The sequence below is a fragment of the Lissotriton vulgaris genome, chromosome 5 (genome assembly GCF_964263255.1).
Source record: "Lissotriton vulgaris chromosome 5, aLisVul1.2, whole genome shotgun sequence".
Classification (NCBI taxonomy): Eukaryota; Metazoa; Chordata; class Amphibia; order Caudata; family Salamandridae; genus Lissotriton; species Lissotriton vulgaris.
The window spans coordinates 974,197,536-974,220,421 of NC_141693.1; the positions used below are offsets into that span (position 1 = coordinate 974,197,536).

General features: G+C 42.5%; 1 protein-coding gene across 1 annotated transcript in view; it reads right to left on the minus strand.

Annotated features, from left to right (window-relative positions):
- Window positions 1-22,886, minus strand: part of DOCK1 (dedicator of cytokinesis 1) — a 1,358,032-nt gene that overhangs the window by 881,025 nt on the left and 454,121 nt on the right. The window contains exon 23 of the mRNA XM_086922569.1: window positions 19,926-20,034. Within this exon, the coding sequence (XP_086778695.1) occupies window positions 19,926-20,034 (109 nt within the window). The remainder of the gene's footprint in view (window positions 1-19,925; window positions 20,035-22,886) is intronic.

Sequence of the window (22,886 nt, forward strand, 5' to 3'; positions counted from 1 at the left end):
GGAGCAACGTGGCCGGATCTAGCCAGCTACACACCACATCCGGACATTGCAAAAATGTCTAAAGAAGAGCTGTTAGCACAGCTAGAAACATTAATTAAAATACATAGGCAATTAGTCCAATATGTAATGCGGACTGCAACAGTCCAACCAGCTGTTAATGTACCACAGCTGACCCCTCATCAGGGGAACACTAATAAAATTACACCACGGAACATACAATCATGTCTTGGTAAAACACCCGTAAAACGTGAACAAATTCCTTTCTGGTTAGTGCAGAAAATCACTCAAATAGAGGCAGTATTTCCGAATACTACCCCTATTGAGAAACACAGAATCTTGACCATCTGCCTTCCAATGGGGGTCGCACCACACGTGGAGGACTGTGACACTTGGGGTACAGTCTTTGCTTCCATTTACACAAAAACACATGGTGTTCCGTCTATGGCGGGAATACCAGAAGTGCTAAAACAGATTCAGAATGAATACGGTCCAGAACCAGCTTTAACTCTTGGTATGAAATTACTGAAAAGACTTCAAGCAGGTCTCGGCTATATTACTAGCCAATATAAAGGGAGAAGCAGCATCTGTGGCAATCCGCCAGAAGTTGAAGGAAACAGATATAACAGATCAACCAATTGAGCTTGCCAGAATCATAGAGAAATGCTATGAAGAATTAGGGAGAGACAGCTTGGGTGGAAAACCAGTTAAGGCCCAACTGCTCGAAAATCCTGAAAAATTATTTATTAAAAATAATTAAAAATAATTCAAACACTCCTAAAAAGAGCTGGGATGGAAATAAACAATCCACTCCCAAGGAAAAAGTTTTCCAGTCCAGAGGAAGGTCTCCTCGACGGAGGGAAAGAACTCCGACTCAAGAACACCAGTCTCCCCAGAGGGAGCCCTCTGAGAAAAGATATAACCTTAGAAAAAGGGATCATTTGAAGAAGCCTGATAGATATCAAAGTATTGATACACGTCCCTCTCGATCTTTTTCGCAGAAATCGGAAAGAAGAGGACGGTCAGACCCAGGAGAGCACACCAAGTCCAAAGACAAGGAACCTGCTCAGAGTAAAAAATCTCAATTTCCAAAAAAGAAGGTAGCCAGTATTAGAGTAATCGAACATGCCGAGAATACTGAGGACACAGTTGAAAAACGGGGAGTGGGCACAGACAATGCTAGACAGTGCAGCAGAAATCACTATAGCCCGCAAGATCTTGATGAGTCATCTGGAGACAGTGGACACGAATGAACACATTCAGGTTGAAACTGCCGACACCAGACTTAGCGAGCCCCATAAGATATACGAAATAACACTTCGTATAGAGGGTGATAAGACTAGGAAAATAAGGGGTCTATTTTGGGATAAACTCTCAAAAGGCTATGATATTCTGTTAGCTGAAAAGGATTGGCCCCCAGAGTTTGTCAGGGAGTGCCCTCGTGGCGAAGAAATGATTATGCCTGCCTTCTCGAATCACATTCCGATTCACACAAAATATACTTATGCAAGGAAATGGGCAGTAGCCCAGGCACCAGCATTATATAAAAATCATGTAGGATGGGATGAAGACTCTCCTCCTCACAAAATCCAATTAAAAAGTGAACCAACTGCACAAAGGCAGTATCCCATTAAGCAAGAAGCTAAAAAACAAGTCAGGGAGATCTTAGATCAACTTGAATACCAGGGGGTGATTGAAACATGCACCTCTCAAATGAACAATCCTTTGTTTCCTGTCTCCAAGCCAGACAATTCATATCGTCTAGTTTTGGACTACAGACACCTTAATGCATGTTGCAAAACTTTTGCAGTACAAAATTCGCATAGTGCTGCACTAATGAATAACATAGTTAGGAAAAAATAAAACGGCATTAGACATATCTAATGGTTTCTTTTGTCAAAACATTGCACCAGAAAGCAGACACTTGACCGCTTTCTCAATAATGGGGTCTCAGAAAGTTTCTGTAGGCTCCCACAGGGGTTCAAGAACAGCCCAGGACTATTCTCAGCTAGAGTAACAGAGTTACTACAAATATATGATGATGAGGCATTATCCTACGTAGATGATATCTATCTCACAGACGACGACTTGGAGACTCACTTGAAAAGAGTGAACACCATTATACTTGGGTTCGCTGCAGAGGGTTACAAATTCAACTTTAAAAAGTCTTGACTTGCCCATCTGACAGTATTATTTTTAGGATACGAATTATCAAGTGAAGGAAAAAGCCTAGCGGACAACTTCTTAGAGAAGTGCGCTGTACTCCAAGCTCCAAAAACGCTGAAGAATTTACAATCGATTCTAGGTTTTCTGAATTTCGGAAGAACTTACATTCTAAATTACGCGGAGAGGGTTAAACCTCTCTACGAACTAATTAAACCTGATTTTAAACAAATCACCTGGACTCAAAAACACACAAATTTTGAGATCACTGCAAACAGACATGTTAGCAAAAACAAAATTAGATACACGTGACAACACACGCAATCTTGTAATCCGAGTCATCCCAGGAAGATGCGGATTCACGTACCTGACCTCTAATGAGGGAGAAAAGGTACCAATTTCAATTAAATCTCACTTGTACACACATGCAGAAAAAACATTCAGTCCCACAGAAAATACTGTAAAAGCAGTAGAAATTGCATTAGCGAATGAACGAGAACTAGCGCATGGCAAAAGGATTAATATTCTCACAGCGGAATCTGCCTTCGAGGCGCTATTCAGCCCAGTAAACCTGCCTACAGTGTCACTGGATCCGAAATGGATACAGTGTATAGATTCTCTTGGAGCGGAAGATGTGAAATACTATTTCGCCCCGCAATTCAAAAAACGGAATGATTTAGAATATGAAGAAGAATATCCTCTGCCAATCGAACTTCTGCCTCTCCCACAGTACGTTTGTATAATCTATACAGATAGATTTGTACAGCATTTCAACGTAGAGAGCAAATCCTACGATGCAGCTTACGCGATTGTTAAAGGTCGTTGGCTGTGCAGTAAATTCAGACCGAAAATAACAAAAACTGAATCAGTAAAGTACTGTTCGGCTCAGAGAGCTGAAATCAGATGTTTAAAGATGGCGCTGGAAAATGCAGAACGTGAATTCCCGACACTTATCGTGTGCGATTCTCATTTATGCGTCAACTCTTAAAACAATAAGTTGCAGAGCTGGATTGAAAACGATTACAAAGATGCCACAGGTGCCACAATCGAGCATAAATTGCTCTGGAACCAGGTAGCTCTTTTACAGAAAGAACTACAAAAGACTCACGTGATACACGCACAGAATCTTCAACGTGATGGCGTTCACGTTGCAGGGAATTCATTGGCTAACACAGCCACAGCGGAAGCAACTAAACCGGCTTCCGTAGCCACAAAAAAGCGTGCAGAAAAATACATAGACGGGGAAACCATGCTGGCAGTAAAAACGTCCGTAAAAGGCGACTGTGCAGCACTACCCGTGAACTATCCACTCAATTATGCATACGTAATCGATGCAAACTCCGTTCCTTTTGCTCGAATCCTTGGAGTGGGGGATAGGGTAATTCCAAACAGGAACCGGAGGGGCTTCCTCTTACAGGAGGCACATATGGGGTTGGGTCTGAGACACCAAACAATCAGGGACTCTCTGAGAGACTTGCAATCAGAGTACTGGTGGCCGGAAATGAGTGAAGGTATTCATGAGTTTACAAAAAACTGTGAAGACTGCAATAGAGATTGCAGTGGAGAACCGGCCAGTGTAGTGTCAGAAGCCCTAATAGAAAGCATTAGGCAATCTATCCGCGCTATCAAAAAAGAGAAACGCGTCCCATTGTACATCATGAAGGCTAAATCCACTTAAAAAATGTGGCCTCCAGTGCTCGGCTGACGCCAGAACGGTTATAAAAGATCTGCGAGTCTTTATCGGCACATACGCAATTGCCATTTTCCATTCTGACCAGGGTCCTGCTTTCAGCTCTCGAGCTTATAAGGAGGCCATGGCCAGCATGGGAGTTGGGTTGCGGTATTCTTGTCTGTCACACCCTGAAGGGAACAGTGTGGTAGAAAGAAAAAACCGGGACATAAAGCAATCAATAACAGCGAAGGTATTAGGTTCAGGCGCTGGGTGGGTCAAACATTTAATAAGTGTCCAGATCAGTCTTAGTAATTTGCCAAGAAATTCTCTAAAAGGTTTCAGCCCATACGAACTATTGTTCGGAACTAGAATGCGAGTTCAAGACTTAAGATAGTCAGGTATCAGTGGTACAAGATAAGAAAACAGACTTTGACATCAAAGATCATTTGGCTGTTTTACAGGACTTGAACGAAACAAGAAAATCCTTAAGCAACATAAAGTTAAAGCAACAGCCAGCTACCACTGACGAGGCACCACCAGCAACAGCCCCAGCAAGGCCTGTCTGGATTCCAAAGATTGGGGATCTAGTCAGAGAAAAATTTGCGGTGAAGAAGGAATTTGGGCCTTCTTACAGAAAAGCAGTACCTGTCTTAGCAATCAACGGAACAAGATCAGTAGTATTACCGCCCCTTGCTGGTAAAAAGGAGAACAGAATTGTATCAATCGACCTGGTAAAATCACAAGCATGTGGCCTATAATCAACAGTAGGCCCAGTGGACTCCCAAGAAACAACAGAATACCCAAACTTGCAACAATCCAAGAGGTTCAAACTGAAAGACTAATCACATTCGATCAGCCTGCAGTGCACAGAGAGGGACTATGTAATAATGCCATGGAACTCGTGCCTCTTGAAACACAGATTGAAACAGTTCATCAAGAAACACCAGTCTACAATGATGTGGCATCTGAATGTGCTACCGAAAGACAAATTGAAAGAACAATTCCAACAATTGACAGAACTGCCTCTGGTTATTTCATCAACTTCGATAACTTTTTCGAGGATCAAAGCAACACCGAAGTGATGCCAGAAATAAAAAAGACTTTTAAAGAAAAAGCAACAGAACTCTTTCAACAAATCAAAGAAGTTTATCTGAATGCACCGTTGATTGAGCATTTTATTATTGCAGGGGTATTTATACTCCTACTATGCCTAATTTTAGTTTTAATTTTAGGAAAGTTTATTACAATACAATGGACACAGCAAGTCAGAACATCAACTTAGTCCTCAAACCACACAGATCATCCCACGTGAAGAAAAGAGAACTGTCAACAGTAAATGTCACAGCCATTCCAATACCTCGTGGGGTAGTATGGGAGAAAACTGACTATGAAATCTATGGTCCGGTCGAGATCCTGAAGTATCCTCATCAATTCAAGGTTTCCTTAAGTGACTTTGTAAAACCTAGTACATTCTCTGATGATTGGGACTTTGAAAGTATTAACAATATGATGTCTGATTTAGTAATGTCAGCTAGATTCACAGATCATGATTATTTACAAGGTTTGTCTAGTTATGAACAGATGTTCCTCTTCACACATTATGGCGATCATTACTTGCATAAGTCTGCACAGCCTAGAAATGTTTTTAAGTATAATCAATGGGAACATTGTGCTACACCACCTAAAAGCAGTTCTACGACATTCTATGAGAAATTCAAGTACTTCTCAGGGTTTAACACCAGTGACGCAGAAACGTTTTATTATAAACTGTTAGATAAAACAGGATTGAAAACAATGCTGACAAATACTAAATTGATATATTCAGAAGCATTTTATGAAAAAATGATGACATTTGGTTTTGATTATTGGAAAAATAACATTGAAACAAAAACCATCTAGGGTACAAAAGAGTGGCAGGTACAAGGCCTAGAAGCACTGTTTCGAGCCTGCATGATCCCAGAACAAATGATGTTTTTAAATGACACAATTCATCAAACAACCTGTCTTGGCCTAGCTAAGATCAAAGACCTTAACAAACCGTCTATTCCAAAGCCAATACCTGAAAATACAACAACAGATATTGAGATAGACGTATCTAAAATTTTACATTTAAACAGAACATATCCTGATTGGAAAAAGTGGTTAATCTGGCCTACTGACACAAACAACTGTCAAGATAGATTCCTGAATAAAACACAGGGGTTAACAATGACCAGACAAGACCCTAGATACTCCCAGAGACAACATCCAGGGATAGTAACAACATACAGAGTAGGGAAACTCTGCCTTGAATGGCTAGGATCTTCCACACTTGCTGAAATTAAGCAACACTTGTCTTTACTTAAAGAGGGTGCTGATTTGCGCGATTTTATTATGGGACCACGCAAACAGCGTCAAAAGCGTTTCATAGCGACCAGTATCTATGCTGCATACAATGAGGCTTGGAAAGTCACACAAATTGAAACAGCAGAGAAAATACGAGAAATTGATCGTATTAATTTGGAAAAATCACTTTCTGTAGTGGACAATGGGTTAATGACTCTGTCCTCCAGAATATATTCGTTGGACAATATTGTATCCTCTGCCTTTGATATAATAGACAGAGACTTGCTAATGTTACAGCATGGCCAGTCGCAATTTTGTTCTATTGTACAATTAGGCTGGACGCTGCAAAATCTTCGTTCAGGCTATGTGCCTTGGCATTTAATCAACACAACGTCATTGTTTTCCATCTTTAACCTTACTGATAAACAAATCAGCTTGGCACAGAAAGGAGCAGACTATACAATCCTGAGCATCGAAAAACTTGAGAGATTACCTTTGACAATGTCAGAAAGTCCTGTCATTGAATGAATAATACACGGGATTATAACAATTCCGATAACAACTTTCCGATTTAAAAATTGCCTTGAATACATACCTACTGGCCAGTATGAACGATTAGGTAAAGGATATGTAAAGTCAGCATTGAAATTACCATACACACATACATGCTATAGTGACAGCAACAAAAGTGTATTTCTTAGTGGCGAAAACTGTAAACGTTCACTAAGTGGTATACTTTTGTGCCAGGGTATTAATTTACATGGAGCCTGTGAAGGTAATTCTAACAACCTTTCATGCCACCAGCTTGTCACACCTGCAACGCAGATAGAGCCTTTCTTTATGCAACTCGCAAATGGGAGTTACATTCTAAGAACGGATCACAGATGTTGTGGCCATTTGCCAGGAAAAGCGTATCTCGTAAGCGTAACTTCCATGGTCAAATGCTGTATGCAAGCATTGTTTCCGAGCGGCCCTGGAGATATAGAGACTCCCATCTGGCCTCGTCTGAATTTCTCTTCTATACGAATTGATACTTTGAGCAAAATGAAGTCTGTGCTTTTGCAGACAACAGTGCCCATCAAGTCATCAAAAGAGACGTATGATCTCCTAGTTGCAAGGACAGCTACGGAGATACATGACCTTTTATCAACAAATTGCCCCGTGCATTTCGTAGAAATGCTGAGCCAACTTCTTAACATGTCTAGTGCCACAGGCATCCCAGGCATATTTAAGACGATTTTTACGGGACTGCTAACACCATTTCAAGCAATTCTGGGAATCGTTCCCAATTTTGTCCATTCAGTCTTTGGCGGCATACCCCTATTTTTGGGACTTGTAGCAGGGATTTTATTTTTGACCCTCCTGCTCCGATATGGCAAGCCACAGCTCAGACATGACTCCTACAAGGATGGAAGAAACGATCCTAGCAATCCGCTACCGGGACAGAATAACTAGAGTCCTTGGATTGGCCAGGCTGAGAGATCTAAACATGACCTGGTTCCTTTCATTCAGACTTATATAGCAATCCTGCATCTTACCTGTGCTACGATGTATGCTATGCGGAGATGAGTGCGTGTTGGACACCTGTCTTGCACTTCCATCAGCAGTATCAATGGACGTCGATACTTTGCTCAGTCCGATAACGGCTCACTCATTGTGTTGTCCCCAGCGGCTACCAATCCCGATGACGGCATTCGTTGAGACTCCTGTACTACGACTAGGTGGTAACAGTGGAGCGAGTGACAAAAGCAACATCACCAAGGTACGACCTTCTGTAAACATTGCTGATCCAGCCTTTGATGACAGCAATCATTCTCACACCTGCCAAGTTACAGCACTATCGAATTTGGTCGAACTGTCACCTGATTTTGTAGACCAATTCTTTGAGAGCCTGCTGATATCATGTTCTCACCTGAACAGATACAATAACTTTAGAGAAGCATTCCGACACACAGCGTTCCCATGAACTCTGAATTCGGCCTTCAGTTTGGATCAACAAAAACTGCAAAAAGCGTTGGAACTCTGTTCCCCCGTTCACAAGAAAATATTTTTGGGATTGGACTATTTTTCATAATATTTTCCCCTTTTTCTGGCACGAAAAATTCTTTGCTTAAAGTAGACCTATTCACAGAGAACAGAAGCTCCGACTTCTATTTTTAGGTAAATCTAGAGACATAATAACTTTCAACCAGCCTCTAGCACATTTTACTGAAATGCATCTATATGTGATGAAATTATCCCGCCCTTCTTTTCTGTATTCAGAGATATTTCATGTGTAATTCTTTTTGCAAAATCGTTCATTGATTGCATATGCTATAATTTTGAATGGTTTCTATGCTTCAAAGACGTACAGTACCTATATTTTCACGTATTACAAATACGCCTATTTCAAATGCATATATGTATTTTGGGGTGGGCAATGTTACACATGCATCTTATTGCTCTAGTTTTAGTAATTTGATGGACATAAATTCGTGGAGTGGGTGTCGCGTTCTAATCTAGGACCCTGATCGATACTGTGACCTTATACCCCTATACGGCTATAAATCCATTTATTCCCTATATTGGCATAACCGATCAATTGCAATATTCAGAAACTCGTCTCTGGCCTCACACGAACAGAGCCACATTTCAGAATCGCTTTCTCTGCAACTTCCTTTGGAGCTCATTAGTGCAATGACATAGCAGAAGTTACTATCTAAGATTCCTAGATTAACACTCCGAGTTCTTCAACAAGATAAAAACTCAGCAACCTGGGAAAGCCCCGCTTGCTATGTTTTGATTAGTAATAGAACTCTAATGAGCACTGATAGACGATCACTTCCTAGTGACATCTTTATTGACGTCTTATGTCCAAAAACTTACGTCAAACAAGGCACCTTTCAGGTATAAATATTACCAACGTTGCCTTAAGCAAATGCTGATGATACCATCGATGCTGCTGTTATGCTGAAGCTATCGCTGTCAAGCTAATGCTGACACTATCGCTACTGCTATCGCTGCTAACAAGCGAACGATGGTGTGGTGAACACAGGAGCTGAACAGCCGTCCCCTGCAAGAGCCCAGCAGATGCAAGCTGCCCGCGGACGCTGCCCCTCATCTTCCTCGACGCGCTGAGAGAGACGCTGTCTTTTCTCCTGCAGAGAAATCCAGCTCCGGCGTTTCCAGCCTACTCTTGCGAGTGACTGGGATATCGAGTTCCCTGAAGGAGATACCAGACCTCCAGCAATCTATTTCAGAGGTATGGTGTTGACTAAACCCTTAGAGAGAATTCTTGAAGCAAACCTTGACAAAACCAACTTAACTTAAAGCTACTTACTTACTCCCCTCCCAAGCATTAGGCTTAGGTCAGGTACACTGGGGTAGGCGTAGTTAGAAGCACCAGTTGAGTATTTTAGCCAAATGTATATATGAATGTATATATGTTTTATTCATTTTAAACCATTGTATGGCTAAGAAACCATATCAATGCTTTTACAGTATTATTTCGCAATACTCATCTTACTGTACATACCTTTTATAATAACAAGTCTTGCAATTGTGGCAATTCATTTCTCTTGTACGAGAAGAAAGACTGTTCAATAAATGTTACCATTTATTGAAAACGCCCGTCTCTCTATTCTCTACATATTGTGAAAGTAATCTGCACAACAACTGACTGAGTAAAATAACGGTCTATTGTTTCACACGACTCTAGAGATTGACTCTTATCTGAGGAGCAAAGTTGTCATGTTGCATGGTTGTTGGAAAACTGAATCCCTTCTGGTCTGTGCCAGGGAAGCTGATCACTTCCTATTCAGTCAAGAAAGTTTCCAGTGACCTCTGAACTAATTGGTAACAAACCCAATTAAGTTTAGCATAGTCAGTAGAGGCCTGGAAGATCCGCACTTCTACGTCGATACTACTGTTTATGTTATTCCAATGTGCAGGGCCTATTGGGAAAATAGGAACTACACTACACTCATAAACCAGGCTGTAATGCCAGAAACTGGTCCCCGGAAGCTTGTTTCCTTTCCAGTTAAAGAATTGGCTTGGTAGTTTGGTCTGCCCTGTTCCCATGATGCACTGGGCCAGGGACAGACTAATTTGCGTGTAGCTAGGTTTTGAGCTGAGATGGTGCAGTGAGCTAAAAAACGTGATGGATCAAGCCCGGATCTGTTGACTGGGTAGGAGTGTTCTGTTTAATTCAGATACTCTGTCCATCACCACCACCTTTTCTGAATCGTTTTGTCCACCATAAGCGTGGAAGGGTATACTCAGACATGAGTCCCTTGCTCACTGTACCATCAGGATTCAAGCAAGCCGGGCCGAAGACGGCTGTAATGCCAGAAACCGGTCCCCGGAAGCTTGTTTCCTTTCCAGTTAAAGAATTGGCTTGGTAGTTTGGTCTGTCCTGTTCCCATGATGCACTGGGCCAGGGACAGACTAATTTGCATGTAGCCAGGTTCTGAGCTGGGATGGTGCAGTGAGCTTAAAAACGGTGATGGATCAAGCCCTGATCTGTTGACTGGGTAGGAGTGTTCTGTTTAATTCAGATACTCTGTCCATCACCACCCCCTTTTCTGAATCAGTAGGCTGGAGGGGCACATCCACCAGTGCAGAGCTGGATGGACTGATTCAAAGATCTGCACCTGAGCTCAGAATTTTCCCTGGCCTTTGACCAGCTTTGTTCTCAGGAACTACTGAAGGGCTCTCTGACTCTGTCCATCACCACCCCCTTTTCTGAATCGTTTTTTCCACCATAAGCGTGGAAGGGTATACTCAGACATGAGTCCCATGCTCACTGTACCATCAGGATTCAAGCAAGCCGGCTGTAATGCCAGAAACCGGTCCCCGGAAGCTTGTTTCCTTTCCAGTTAAAGAATTGGCTTGGTAGTTTGGTCTGCCCTGTTCCCATGATGCACTGGGCCAGGGACAGACTAATTTGCATGTAGCCAGGTTCTGAGCTGGGATGGTGCAGTGAACTAAAAAACGGTGATGGATCAAGCCCTGATCTGTTGACTGGGTAGGAGTGTTCTGTTTAATTCAGATACTCTGTGCATCACCACCCCCTTTTCTGAATCGTTTTGGCCACCATAAGCGTGGAAGGGTATACTCAGGACATGAGACCCTTGCTCACTGTACCATCAGGATTCAAGCAAGCCGGGCCGAAGACGGCTGTAATGCCAGAAACCGGTCCCCGGAAGCTTGTTTCCTTTCCAGTTAAAGAATTGGCTTGAGAGTTTGGTCTGCCCTGTTCCCATGATGCACTGGGCCAGGGACAGACTAATTTGCATGTAGCCAGGTTCTGAGCTGGGATGGTGCAGTGAGCTAAAAAACGGTGATGGATCAAGCCCTGATCTGTTGACTGGGTAGGAGTGTTCTGTTTAATTTAGATACTCTGTCCATCACCACCCCCTTTTCTGAATCAGTAGGCTGGAGGGGCACATCCACCAGTGCAGAGCTGGATGGACTGACTCAAAGATCTGCACCTGAGCTCAGAATTTTCCCTGGCCTTTGAACAGCTTTGTTCTCAGGAACCACTGAAGGGCTCTCATCTGTGTTCTGGTGTGTGGCACCAACAGTTACACAAAGTCATGCAGAACAAGGATATATGCCTGAATCAGGGCAATTAGACTACTCTCCTGAATGCCCACCTGAATATTCACAACTCTCTGAGAAGGAGGAAAGGCCATCATGCAGGTTGAGTCCAACCTCAGTTTGTGTGGGCAAATGAGATTTCTGGACACTGGTCACAAAGTACAAGTTGCAGTGGAGGGCCATAGTGCATTGAACATGTTTCCTGACCAGAGCTCGAGACGCCGCTTTCACAAGCCAGTCATCCAACTATGGAAATATAGGGAGTCCTGACCTCCACACTGAAGTTGTCATGACAGCCTGCACGTTCACTAAAACACATATGGTGCAGACTTCAGGCCAAATGGCAGTACCATGAATTGATAGTACTGGAACCCCACAATAAACCGCAGGTAGTCTTAAGGGTTTGTGGGAATATTGACAGATGAAAGTAGGTGCATTGGAGTTCTAGGGATTTCTGTTAATTTCTGCATTGTGGGCCAGCTAAACTTGGCTCAGTAACATCTTGAACTTTCCTGCAAAACATTAAGTAGTTTAAGGGGCAGAAGTCAAGGATGGGTTACAGACCAACCTTATCCTTGAGCGCCAAAAAAGAAGGGAGTAAATTACTCTTCCCCTTTTTACTAGAGACATCAGCCTAATGCCATTTTGTTCAGCAGGGCAGGAACGTCCATTGCTAAAATCAAGTTGTGTGCCGGAGATTACATTCTGGTGGGAACTTTTCAGTCACTCCTTCTGGGACAGAAAGGGTAAGGTTCAGACTTTACACATCGGAGTGAGCCTTAGCTCTACAATTCCTGAAGTATTACCTGAAAGACTGCTTGCTGAATTGCCATTTGCCATCAAAGAGCATCTTCATGGCTGTTTCTTAGATATCTCTGGAGATTACTTTTGTACACATTCAAGTGTAATGACACACTGAGGCAAATGTGCACATGAACTGCTCCATGATGGCATCAGAATCTAAGTCACACATCAGGATTTGTTTTTCATGTGTTCTACGTGACTGATAAGTCAATTTTTCCAGCTCCTTGAGGGCATTGGTGTTATGGACTGGAAGACTAGGTGTTCACCATGTGAAGGGCAAGGTTTTGTCCCATACAGCCCAGCTATTTAGGCTCTAGATGTTTCAGTTGAACTTTTTGAAGTAGGCCTGGACCACCATACTTTCCAGTCAAGGTGTGGTAAGAACTTTCAATCACACGGTGCATGTCTGCGTCATCAGATCTGTCTCACCTAGCTATTTGTCTGTTGTATACCAGGCTTGAGAAGGCTTTTCCTAAGTGCTCATGACCAGGTGTTACAGTGCCTCATTGAAAGATGGCAGAGGCATCAACACTGCAATGGAAGACTTCAAAATACTAGATTTTGCCTCAGCAACGGGCAAAAGTAAACTCTAATGCTTCTGCTGCTCTTTGTACTACCATACAGTGTGATGGAACCACTTCTGAAAAAAGGATATCCCCTTCTGAAGAGGTTGCATTTTGTAAATCAAGGTATAGGCCAGTGTAAATGTTGATGAAGGGTAGAAGGTTCTCACCCTCCGAGACATCATCTTCTGTAGGACAATAATCTTTATCAGGCATGGCAAGGGCATCAGAGTTAAACCGAAATGTACCTTCCATCTAGGGAAATCATTAGGCAGTATGACAAGGTTACGCTAAGGCTTCATCATCAAAATAGTCCTTAACATTTTCTTTCACCACCGAGATAATTTCTGCCAGTTTAAAGGACGGCACTGAAAGGGGGTGTGATAATGGTATGTGTTAGTGTTTATGTAGCACCAAGTTATCAGTATCCGGAAACTGTGTCCTGGAAGACTCCTATTGAGTGGATGGTGTAGAAAATAGAGCCTTTGGGGTCACCTACAATAGAGTTTAAATCTTAAATCTTAGGAGGAAAAAGTTGAACAAGCCACTGTTGAAAAGCAGAGAAATTACAATGGTGAATAACTGAGAATAGCTTCACACTGCCACCAATGAGTTATGGAAAAACAGGAACTGATGCTATCATGCTAGTTAACCTATTGATCTGTGTGGTTACAAAAGCCACAGTGTTCGGTTTCATACCTGTTCATTTTTAACCGAAAATTGCACTTAGAAGTTATATGAAACACTGTTCTTAGGTAGAAAGCACACTACTAGTGACAAGTTGCATGGATAAAATAGGCTAATTCTGAAGGCTGTCTAAGGTTCATGAATGATCACAGACACCATCCACAAGCCACATCAGTGACCCAGCCACCTTTCCAAGCGCTACAGTAGAAAGTTACAATCCAATACATCTGAGGCTGCAGACTTGTCGAGTAATGTTCCAAATTTGTGAAATTTTCCCACTTAACATTATTTTCTTCATGTTGGGGTGATTCGAGATAGATCTATAAATTTGCCAGCACTAATAAATTGTCAGTTACTATATTTAGCAGAAAATAATTATTTCATGCTTGAGGGTACTGGGGACAATGCCATGCTGCAGGGTACAAATGTTGTGGCATCTTGACCAAGTGTAGCCATACGATCTTAAGTTGTTGGTGTGCCAGACAAAGATCAACTTGGATGTTGGCGTAATTAGGTCTACTCACTTCTCTGTAGACTTGCACAGGTTGTTGTAAAGGTTGTGAAAGGATGATGGGCAGTTCAACTAAGAAATATTGATGTCTACAGCTTCTCTTTAGTATTGGGACTACTCTTCAGGATTCAAACTAATTATGAAAGAAGAAGTAGAATTGTAGAATTGCTCATCTTAGTAGGTGGATGGAATGAAACACTGGTGAAGGATATTAGGAATTTGGTTGAAGATATTTTCTGCAATATTTCCAAGGAATTCGTTTTACAGACCAGCCATCAGGACTTTGATGTTCATGACTGGTTTCAGAGACTCCAGTGATCAGTGAATGATATAACCAAGAATAAGGCATTTAAGATGATTTCTGCTATTTAATTGGGGTCCAAGGTTGTCACATGGTCCATGTGGCCATAATCATTTTCCCTAAGTTAGCATGAGCCCTTGGCAGACTGTCTTCTGCTTTGTTCACGTTACTATACAAACATATTTTGCTTTGTGCCACACTGCAACTTTCACACAGAACATGCTGTTGTTTTTGTTTTGTTCTTTCCTGGATTTAGTCTGAACACTGCAAACAACAATGCCCCTTCTTATTCTGATCTGGTAAGGCCCTAGCACCTAGACAAAACACGCAGATGCAGCTGTTGTTTGGGATCACGTACTTTGGTCATATAGGTATACACGGGTGGGTAACACACATTTGGAGAGGGGTCTTTCCAGGGAAGGAAGCATGACAGCACCTGGAATGTAGATCTTTCAACTATAGACTGAGGTATGGGGTCTGCTGCAAACACCAAGAGAACTTCTGATATATAAACATTTGTTTCTATATAAAGGGAGGGAGGTTAGGTTATGCGGTCGTATACAAGGACAGTGCCCTTTATGTTTTACAAACTACTTGCTATGCTAACCGTAGTTGTATTAGGCATTTTTCCACTTGTTGTGGCACGTATGCTGCATACTAGGGCACAATAGTTAAAATAAACATTTTAAACTTTCCTCGTGTCTCTGTCAGATCTTATTGTGGACCGGTACGAGAGTGTGAGCGAAAGGGTATGTCCTGCACCCGCGATTCCTGAGAGGGTCGGGAGTGTTGTGTTCTGGGGTGTCTAATCACTTGTTCCTTTGTGAGAGAGTAGGAGGGCAAGTGCTGGTGGTAGGATGACTCAGTCCCTGCCTACTATGGTTCCATGATCCTAAGCATAGTTCTGCGACTCTTCAGAATCCCTGTAACAATGTCAACTGGATAAACAGAAGGGATTTTAGATTTTCAATGACTTATTTGTCTGCTAACTGCTCAGTGTGCCCACACAGTGCAGACGAGCCACAATCTGTGTGATACGGTTTTGGTAGAGGTAGTCAGGCTCACAAGTTCTTGATGAAGGATTGACTGCATATCATTTTAAGATATATCATTGTGATAATTAAAAAAGTCAAGCATGAATAAAGTCATACTGTAATCTGCCTGAAAAAGGTTTAGCTTGTATCTGAGAGCTAGGTAGCCAGGCTCACAAGTTCTTGATAAAGGATTGACTGCATATAATTTTAAGATATATCATTGTAATAATTAAAAAAGTCAAGCATGAAGAAAGTCATACTGCAATCTGCCTGAAAAAGGTTTAGCTTGTATCCGAGAGCTCCAAGCCTATTATGGACTGTTGGAATTTGAGCAGTAGACCACTTTCTCAACTGTTTATTCTGACCCCCACTGGAATTTTGTAGTTTGATGACTGTTAGACGGGGACCCGGAGGGTCGGCCGAGTACAGGGGGAGAGGCCTCCGGTGAGGGCCGTCTCCGGCGATCTTACAGACAAGTAACTTCCCCCCCACAGATGGACACCACACAAGGATGAGTTCTGCACACTTTATATAAGGATCTTAAAGCAAAGTGATAAACGATACAGCGGGGTCAGGACACGAGGATCCTGCCAATTCTAGTCTCTGTAGGGAACGGGGGTAGCGGGACAGTCTTAGTACCGGTCTGGTACGGGAGCAGCAAGAGGGAAGCTCACAATCCTCGAGCTTGGGGGTCCACACAGATGGGCCGCGGCAGCGCCAGCAGGCTACGAAGATGGTTCACGACGAGGAAGGCCGCGGCAGCGCCAGCAGGCCAAGACGATGGTTCATGTTGAAGAGGGCCGCGGCAGCGCCAGCAGGCTTCGAAGATGGTTCACAAGAAAGGGCCGCGGCAGCGCCAGCAGGCCTCCAAGGATGAGTTTGTCTCGGTGTCTCTCGACTCCAGGATACAACTGCCTTCCTGCTCTGGAGCTGCCCCAGTTATAGGTCTGGTCTCCTTTGATGTCCGGAACCTCGCACTTGGAGGTCGGGAGGCCCGGGATGAGGGAGTCCAGACACCCAGCAGGGGGGTGGAGCCAGCGCCCGGGGGGGGCCGGGGGCGATCGACACCTGGCGGAGAGGAGCCATTGACACTCCTTCTCCCATTGACCTGCCAAGTGGTCTCTTCACCTCCTGGGTGGATGGTGGTGACTCGATGTCGGGGCCTGGCCAGGCCCAGGGTTGGGGTCGAGCCGAGGCCACGCGGCCTTGTTATGTAGTGTTCAAAGATGGCGGCTGGGCCGGGGCAGTGGAGCTGACGGGGGCCCGGGCCAGCCGATACTGGGGTGTTCGGGAGCTGGAGTTCCGTTGTGGACGGGTCGTGGGTTGCCCCGGTGGGTTGTTGGGAGGGTTCTTGCCAGGGATACAGGGTGAGAAGGGGTCCGGGCCCCGTCATGCGGGGAGGAAGCGGGCCTTCCACAAGGCCTGTCCAACAATGACAAAAGTTCAAAAAGATTTGAAGCAACAAATGGCATATGTAGTCACAATGATAGGGCATTCCTCAGTTCCTGTCAAGTCATAGATCCCCAGGGTGTGTTTGATTGTGCAAAATGCCTTTATGTGGACGTTTCTTAGAAGTTTGCACCTCAAAAGGATATGTCTACATTGTAAAGAGATGGGAGAGATGCAGCAATGTAGGATAGACCATGAATACAAGCTGGCAGTGGGCTTCAGTCCCCATAGAGTTTGAGATTGTCTGGCATTAACTAGGGAAGTATAATGTATCCAATGAGCATTTGACCTGATATGATGTTAATATGTTGTTCCTGGTTGAAGATTACTTGCATTGAGAGAGTTCTGGATGTGATCCCTTTGGCCCAAATCACCTTGGTAATTTCCAAGTTGTGAGTTACGTAGTATGTAGCTGGTGAAAGATCTAGGTCATGGGGCCAATTCATCTGGCTCTTCAAGAGAAATGTTTGTAAGATCCTATTTAACCTCTGCTTTTAAATTTGTCATTTGGTAGAAGAATGAATCAAAAAGCAAGCTTATTTAAAGTTTAAATTTGATTCTTGTAAACTGATGTTAACAAACATAAATGACACTTTCAGCGAGGATGGATCCCAAATTAGGATAAAACACCTTGGTCACTGATAGTTCTGTTGGTAAAAATGATCTCACGTTTGCATTAAGATGACATCATTTCCGGTGCCTTATCGTTTGCTTGCATTCTAGAGTTGGGAATTGCCTTTAGCCCAGTCAGGTACATTGCGGAATCTTGACATGGGCTAAAAAGTTTACTTCTAGCTTTAATCAATATTATTTGTCTGACATTATTTTTTACATCAACCACTTTTGGAAACTAAGGAAGTGTAACACTCAGCACCGTCCAAGTACTCCAAGTACTAGGATTTATGAGCACTGCCCTCAGTTGTTCAGCTGCATTCCGTCATATTTATTGCTGTGCTTGGTTAGCAGGAGTTGGAGAGTGGAAAGGGAAATGAGATTGTGTGGTTAAGGAGCTTCCTAACCCCTACAGCTGTATTTCATTTATCCTTTCATGGTAACAAGAAATCCGGGAATCAGATTGTATGAGACAGAGTGAATGGAAGGCCAGTCTGTTGAATTTAAGTCTCCCACCACCTTTGAGTGATGGGTGGCAGAAGTAAGAGTGGGTGGGAATAGATAGTCACATTAGCAAGAAGGGGTATGCGGTTCCTAAGTGGGTCAGTAAAAGAATAGGAGAGAGTGCAGAACAGGGATGGTAAGTAGTCCTATGTGAAGGAAGGGATAGCAGAATCCCTCCTTTCGGAATTAGGGCACTCACACACCCATGCTTCATCATAGGGCTTGCTCCTCGTCGGGTCGGCGCTGCAATACTCTACGGGCACCCTATGAGGAGCTCTTTGGCAGAGTTCTTTTATTCCTGGGCGTATGGTACTGTGGGTGTGAGGGGCCTACCAAGTGTAGATGAAGTGAAGGGAAGGTGCTAGATTAAAACAGGTAAGAGAGCCCAAAGGGGAACTTTTCTCGAGGATGGCTTCCAACCTGATTAAAAATATATAGGAGTGGCGACTACCTGACTATGTGTCGGGATATTGCGCTCTGCTCTAAGTCGATGGGAATAGATAGTCCCTGTCCTCTGCTCCAACATTAGACACAGCTTTGATGTTCCAGATGTGAACAGTGATAGGACAGGCGCTGGAAGCATTTGTGCCTACTCCCAGCTCCTATTATGACCACTCAAGCCCACCAATTCATAATGAACGGTTAGGGAGTGCATGGAAACACTCATTCACACTCCCAAGTTGAGGAAGAGACATCACTGTACAAGCATCTTCCCGTGTGTATTTGTGTGTGTGTGTGTGTGTCACTGTGTTTCTCCATGATAAACAATGTTACTCCCTAGATGCTATACCAGAGGTAAAGAATCACCAAACGTCTATGTTGATTCCCAACATTCATGTTATATTTTCTGCATTCTTGGTCTAGTTGTACATATTGACAGCCATCATTGACATATTGCTTGACTAGTTTAATTTCGCACACCTGTGACATAAAGGTAGCTGCCTTTGGCACAGCAATGGTTATGACTGATATATTGGAAGCATCCTGGCCATTATGGTGTCCACCCTTGGCAGAGTTGTGCCTCTGATAATATGGCGAGTATTATTGCCATAATAGACATCCTTGCCATTACGGTGAGCATCCTTGACAGGTGATCATAATACCTGGATAGTTGAAGGAGATTCTACCTATGTGAAGCATTTGTACATGTGAGAAATTGATGAAAAAGACAATGATGTTTAGGGACAACAAATTTACTAAAAATGAAACTTTGAAGGAAATAATTGTATTTCTTCCAGAAAATACATTTGGATAATAGAGTTTGTTTGCCCTGAATGTGAGAAGTATTTGATAGAAAAATATATTAATTTTCTTAAACTGATATGCCGATTAAGAAATCAAGTGTGCATTTCCAAAATATATTTACAGCTGATAGGGGAATGGTAATTAATGCTGAACTGGGAAGACTCATTAGTTTGGTTAAGAACATTTTCCCAGAGCTCACATGCTGCTTTGGCTGTTATCTTATCAGTCATGTGGAGACATTTATATTGATAATGCATCTCCCTACACTTTCGCTGGTAGCTCTGCCTGAAATGTTTGGACGATCACTAGGTCTATTGTTGATGGGTATGGTCACTACTGTACAGTGGTAACATTTGTTAGTAGCAACATTTGTTAATAGCTTGTGATGATTGTCCTTGAGCAGACTAAGCTATCATTATAGAAAAGGTTGGCAACCCATGATCTAGTATAATCAGACTTGCTTCAGTATTGAACATACCTTCACTGACAGCGTTTGATCAGAAACACTACTCGCCATGGTATTGACGGACTTAAAAAGTTGCAATAAGGAGTCCATGAATTCAGCTTCACCTTTATTTTCATAAAGTCTGTAAAAACAAAATTTGAGGACCAAACATCAACATCAACAAATAACACTGCAGAATAAATAAAATTAACCAGAGAAGCATCACTGAACAACTGAAATGGCAAAAATGCATGGTTACCAAAAATGAACTGACTTTTTGCCTTAGAAGCACCAGTAATTTTTGCTTGTGCAGCTAAATAAAATATGCATTGTTTTCAAGCAAGAATTATGTGTCAATGAGGCTATTTCATGGAATTCTGGCATCATAACCAGTCAATTTCTCACTACCTGCAGCCTATAAACATCTTTGTGGGTCTCTTCCGATCATAAAGTGGGTCCAATCTCATCATATCTTTCAGTATCCAATCGTATGGAAATGACATGCAGAACGCTGTTGTACGTTTATCATTAATGATACTCGGAATTTAGTTATGCAAGGAGCATTAGTGTTAAATCTCTCCTTCCAGTGTCTTTGTTATATGTTATTAAAGCCGCTATATTTTTTTATGTAAAACATGCTTGAAGGGTAATAAACATTTTAATTGCATATCCCTGAGGCCTTATATTAGATTAGCATGCAATAATCATAGGATTCCGTACATGGCAGCTGCTTATATGTGAGAGCTCAGGGGAATCAGGTAGTTTGGCCTCTATAATGTAGTGCCAAGATGGCCACCAAAGCCAAACTGTCCATGTTCTATGATTACTCAGTCTCTCTCTCTCAACTCTCTGTATCCAGTAAGGAACATTGATTCTGATCACTTTCCATGAGTTTACAGTTGGTAAACTAAATGAGTGGCATTCAGTCACATCGCAGGCTAACTTCCACATCTGATGGCCTCCATGCTCCTCCTTAGTCTGGATCAGCTTGTGCTAGGCTGGTCCTGGTGGAACTCAAGGGAACTCAGTCATCTTTCTTGGACTCCAGGCTCCCCCCTCAACTTCCCTTAGCATCTGGAGGTTTTTTCTTGCAATGAGGTTCAAAGGTCTTAGCATACAGAATCACTTCAATAATGCTTAGCAGCAGAAACATCATCAGCTCCTTACAGTCAATCTTAATCGAAGTTTAAATTTGAAGTAGTTTGAGGTAGCAGAGGTGCAAGGATACAACCATTGATATATGCATGCACTTATTTCCTTGAGTTGATGTAGACTGTTTAATGGAATTAAATCAAAATAAAATAACTGGATAGAAAATAGCAGACTCTGCCTTTAAGTTTGATAAGAAAAGAAACTGCTAGGGTTGCACTCTTGACATTTTTAGCCCTTCAGCAAAGCGTGAACATTTTTAAAGGATCAACCAAAATAAAACAATTTGTTTGGGAAAGTCTCATTTATTTTAAGTAAACAAGACCAAAGACCATAACAAAATAACCAAGCATTGGGAAAGCTAAAAACTATTGCCTTTGTACATTTGCTTATGCTTTTTGGCCATGCTGTACAGCATTGGTAAAAAAATTGTCATGACCTGAAACGTACATAGTGCGTGAGTGTCATGACACTATTGGTGCAGTATTGTAGCGTATGCACACACGTGTGATGAAGTGTGCACATGCATGTTCCACAATGGCTACTGATCGAACTGAGGGTTATTAAAAAAAAAAAAAATACTGATCCCAGATGTAAGACACCACATTTTGTTAAAAGTGAGCAGTGCTGCAGCAAATGGTAGCAGCCAGGCTCTCTAATTTTATTTTTTGTAATTACCGCAAAAGGTGAGGTAACAACAAAGGAACGGGTGGGGACGAAGCAACATAGAGCGGGCGAGAAGAGCAATAATCAGGCCCAATAGATGAGGGCAAAAATATTTATTATAACAGGGAGCAAAGGTGGAAGAATCAATGGACGGGATACAGTCAAAAGGGAGCAACACAGACTGCAAATGGGAGAATAAGTAGTGGTAGGCGTAACAAGGAGCGCTTAATAAGGGTGGTGCAGGGACTTGGTGGGTAGAAAGCTGTGCATGAAGGAAAGTTCCAGAAAACACACCTAACCTCTTCAAGTGTATAAAAAGTAGTAAAAGATTGTTGCCCAATGTGACCAGTGGAAGAATACTAGTTAGCCAATCAAAATTATTGTAAAATAGCTATGCTCAAAGGGAGGGGTAAACACAAGAAGAAGAAAGAAAGCCCCTGAAAAAAGAAGCAAGAAAATGAGTGATACTAAATTAACAGTAAGCAGTGGGCAGGCTCTCAGCGGACCACATTTTTGGATTCGTCCAGAAGAGTCTTTCATCTTGAGCTAACACCTGTCTGGCAGGAGGCACTTAAAAATATACCCCAAAGTGATAATAAATGATGATTACAGAGTTGGCATCTTTGACCTCGCATTTTATACAGATGTAGTTGCATCACCTACACTGAATCTGCATACATAAAATTGTCAAAACAAACGTGTCCATTCAAGGTCAATCAAGGAATATTTCACAACGATCAGGTAGATCGGGTATGGAAGCTTTCGTATTTATTGTATGAACATCCCAAACTCAACATCATGACTTTGGTCATTGTGTTGTACACATTTGTTACATTTATGGCAGTTAGGTTCGTGGACCGCCAACATGACACTGAGAATGTCTTCCAATTGTTTGCTAGAAGATGAACATTTCTCACCTCCACCAGCATTATATGGGTTTGCAGACCCCACTCCAAAAACATATTGGCTCTGCCCATTAGGGACAAGCTGACCATACCCCTCTTTGAGGGGAAGGGCTAGGAAAAGCCAACATTTGGTCACATTATTCACGAACCCAAAAATCAGTGGTCTGGTATTCATATTTTCTGATTCTCCGCCATACTAATTGGTACATGTAGTTAGCCTATGCCACTGACTTTTGCAGTATACAGTAGTGCCCGTATATGCTAAGAACAGGTC